Below are 3,103 nucleotides of genomic sequence, written 5' to 3' on the forward strand. Positions count from 1 at the left end.
GAGAGAGAGAGGGAAAGAGGAAAAAAAGAGAAAAGAGAAAAGGAAGAAGGGCAGGGGGCAGAAAGAAGGAAAGGAAGAATTAGCAATTCCGTTGGTGATTGCCACGCAGAGCAAACTTTGGTTTCCCCGCACGGGAGCGGAAGGGAAATGCACAATTCCAGTAGACTGTGGGGGGGAGATGAGGGGGAGGAACTGTGTGGGAACCGATAGCCCCTGACTGCCTGAAACCAGTGTCAGTCTCCGGGGTTATTCTGGAGGAAGCCGCTAATAACGGGGAGGTAACGGAGCGAGGCCGAAGGCGGAGGGGGTCTCCGCACGGACCTCGGCCACGGACGGGGGAACATCGGCGGGGCAGCGCGGGGCCGGGGCCGGGACAGCCACAGGTGCGGCCGCTCTGAGAGCCGCCCCGCGCCTGCCCCGGCGATCCGTGCGCGCTGCGGGAGGTGCGGAGAGGGGAGGCGGGAGAGGAGGAGGAGGAGGAGAAGGAGGAGGAGGAGGAGGAGGAGGAAGGGGGGGAGACAGCTGATGCCTGTCAAAGCCGCAGCCGCCGCGCTCTCGCGAGAGCCCGCCCGGCTGTAGCCACGGGATGCGGGGCTCAGGTGCGCGCAGAGCGCAGCGCAGCGCGCCCGGCGCCGGGCAGCGGCAGGCAGCGGAGTGAGCGGCGGGGGCCGGAGGGAGCCTCACCGCCCGCCCAGCCCAGCGCAGCCCGGCCCGGCCCCGGGCGGCTGCCTGCGGCGGGAGGGAGAGGGCAGAGCGCCGGAGAGCACTTTTCGCCCTACTTGAGGAGTGTTTGTGGATTTACATGCCAAGCCTTCAAGATGATGTCGATGAACAGCAAGCAGCCGCATTTTGCCATGCATCCCACCCTACCTGAGCACAAGTACCCCTCGCTGCACTCCAGCTCGGAAGCGATCCGGAGAGCGTGTCTGCCAACGCCGCCGGTAAGGGACGGGCGGCTCCGGCTCCCCTTGCCCCCTTCTCTCCCCTCTTCTTTCTCTGCTCTCTTCTTTCTCTCCTTCCTTCTTTCTTTCTTTCCTTCCTTCTCTCTCTTTCTCTCTCCCTCCTCCCCCCCCCCGTTCCCCTCTCTCTCCTGGTTGCTGCATGTCTGTGTATGTGCATTAATAAAAAAACCGCTGCGAGGCACATTCTGACAAGCGGCGCTTAATGTTTTTTTCATGTCTTCCCCTGCAATCATCGGAGCGCTGTGATCTTTTTTGAAAGCGGCGTTCGCGCGGCGCTCCGACTTCAGCCGCTCTCCGCGTTCCTTTCAGTCACCCGGCCTCTGCGAGGGAGTGCGCGGTGCGTGCGTGGCACCGTTCCTGGCTGAGAGTTACAGATCCGTTTCTTCTCTTTTCTCTCCTTCCTTTTCCCCTTTTATTTCTCACATTTATTTCTTCCCCTCACGCCCTGTCCACCCTGCTCCCCTCTCTGCTCCGTCTTCGGCTCTCCCCCTCGCCACATGCCTCCCATCATTCCGCCCTCTGTCCCCTCTCTGTCGCCCCTTATCCCTTTCCCCGCCGCCTCTCCCCGGCCCCCTGCCGCCCCCGCTCTGTTCTGTGTTCCCGCAGCTGCAGAGTAACCTCTTCGCCAGCCTCGATGAGACTCTGCTGGCTCGGGCCGAGGCTTTGGCCGCCGTCGACATCGCCGTGTCGCAGGGCAAGAGCCACCCCTTCAAGCCGGACGCCACGTATCACACCATGAACAGCGTCCCCTGCACCTCCACCTCCACCGTGCCCCTGGCGCACCACCACCACCACCACCACCATCACCACCAGGCGCTGGAGCCCGGCGACCTCCTGGAGCACATCACCTCGCCCTCCCTGGCGCTCATGCCCGGCGGCGCCGGCGGAGGAGGCGGCGGCGGCGGCCACGACGGGGCGGGCGGCGGAGGCGGCGGGGGAGGCGGCGGAGGGGGCGGCGGCGGAGGGGGCGGCGGAGGCGGCGGCCTCATCTCCAGCTCGGCGCACCCGCACCCGCACATGCACGGCCTGGGCCACCTCTCGCACCCGGCCGCCATGAACATGCCGTCGGGGCTGCCGCACCCGGGGCTGGTGGCCGCGCACCACGGCGCGGCAGGGCAGGTGGCCTCGGCGGCGGCCGTGGTGGGAGCGGCGGGGCTGGCCTCCATCTGCGACTCGGACACGGACCCGCGGGAGCTGGAGGCCTTCGCCGAGCGCTTCAAGCAGCGCCGCATCAAGCTGGGGGTGACTCAGGCCGACGTGGGCTCGGCGCTGGCCAACCTGAAGATCCCGGGCGTGGGCTCGCTCAGCCAGAGCACCATCTGCCGCTTCGAGTCGCTGACGCTGTCGCACAACAACATGATCGCCCTCAAGCCCATCCTGCAGGCCTGGCTGGAGGAGGCCGAGGGGGCCCAGCGGGAAAAAATGAACAAGCCCGAGCTCTTCAATGGGGGCGAGAAGAAGCGCAAGCGGACTTCCATCGCAGCCCCGGAGAAGCGCTCCCTGGAGGCGTACTTCGCCGTCCAACCCCGGCCCTCCTCCGAGAAGATCGCTGCCATTGCCGAGAAATTGGACCTCAAAAAGAACGTGGTGCGGGTTTGGTTTTGCAACCAGAGACAGAAGCAGAAACGGATGAAATTTTCCGCCACCTATTAGGGGGAGGGGTCGGGGGAGGGCGCGGGGGGACCGAGGGACGGTGCCGGAGTGACTGAGGGGAGCAGAGGGGGGAGAGCGGGGCAGCGCCGTCGATGATTCGCACCGAGAGGCGCCGGGACGGCCCCAGAGGACGGAGGGGGGGTGGCTGAGACTGCCGTGGGGCCGCAGCCCCTTCCCCTCTGCCCCCTTCCCTACTCCCCCTCCCTCCCCCCCCCGCCCCGGCAGAAGGAACAGCACCGCCACGCACCGACGGTACCGCAGCAACCACGAACCCGGCACCGAGTCCCAGCTTTCAGCAGGAAAACAAAACAGAGCCACGACCCGAGGGCGGAACTGTCGGTGACGATGCTACGTTTGCTTTGGTTTGGGCCTCTTTTCATTACTTTAGTTTCTTTCCCTTTTCCCTTTGCTTGAGAGATGAGTACGGCGGTGCTTTGGTGGGGAGGGGAGGGCCAGTTGGGTCGGGGATGGATTTAGTGGGTTTGGAT

At 65.5% G+C, this 3,103-nt stretch overlaps 1 protein-coding gene across 2 annotated transcripts; it reads left to right on the forward strand.

Moving 5' to 3' along the window:
- Positions 1-818: 818 nt before the first annotated feature.
- POU4F1 (POU class 4 homeobox 1) lies at positions 819-2,615 on the forward strand. Of its 2 annotated transcripts, XM_042839076.1 has the most exons (3): positions 819-941; positions 1,569-1,854; positions 1,939-2,615. In XM_042839076.1, exons 1-3 carry the CDS (start codon positions 819-821, stop codon positions 2,613-2,615), a joined length of 1,086 nt encoding a protein of 361 aa, XP_042695010.1. The 2 variants fall into 2 exon arrangements, with proteins under 2 accessions (XP_042695010.1, XP_042695009.1); XM_042839075.1 differs by having other exon boundaries at positions 1,569-2,615.
- Positions 2,616-3,103: the final 488 nt, after the last annotated feature.

This window comes from Centrocercus urophasianus, unplaced genomic scaffold (assembly GCF_019232065.1).
Source record: "Centrocercus urophasianus isolate 14NV4802_14NV808 unplaced genomic scaffold, USGS_Curo_1.0 seq_9, whole genome shotgun sequence".
In the NCBI taxonomy this organism is placed as follows: domain Eukaryota; kingdom Metazoa; phylum Chordata; class Aves; order Galliformes; family Phasianidae; genus Centrocercus; species Centrocercus urophasianus.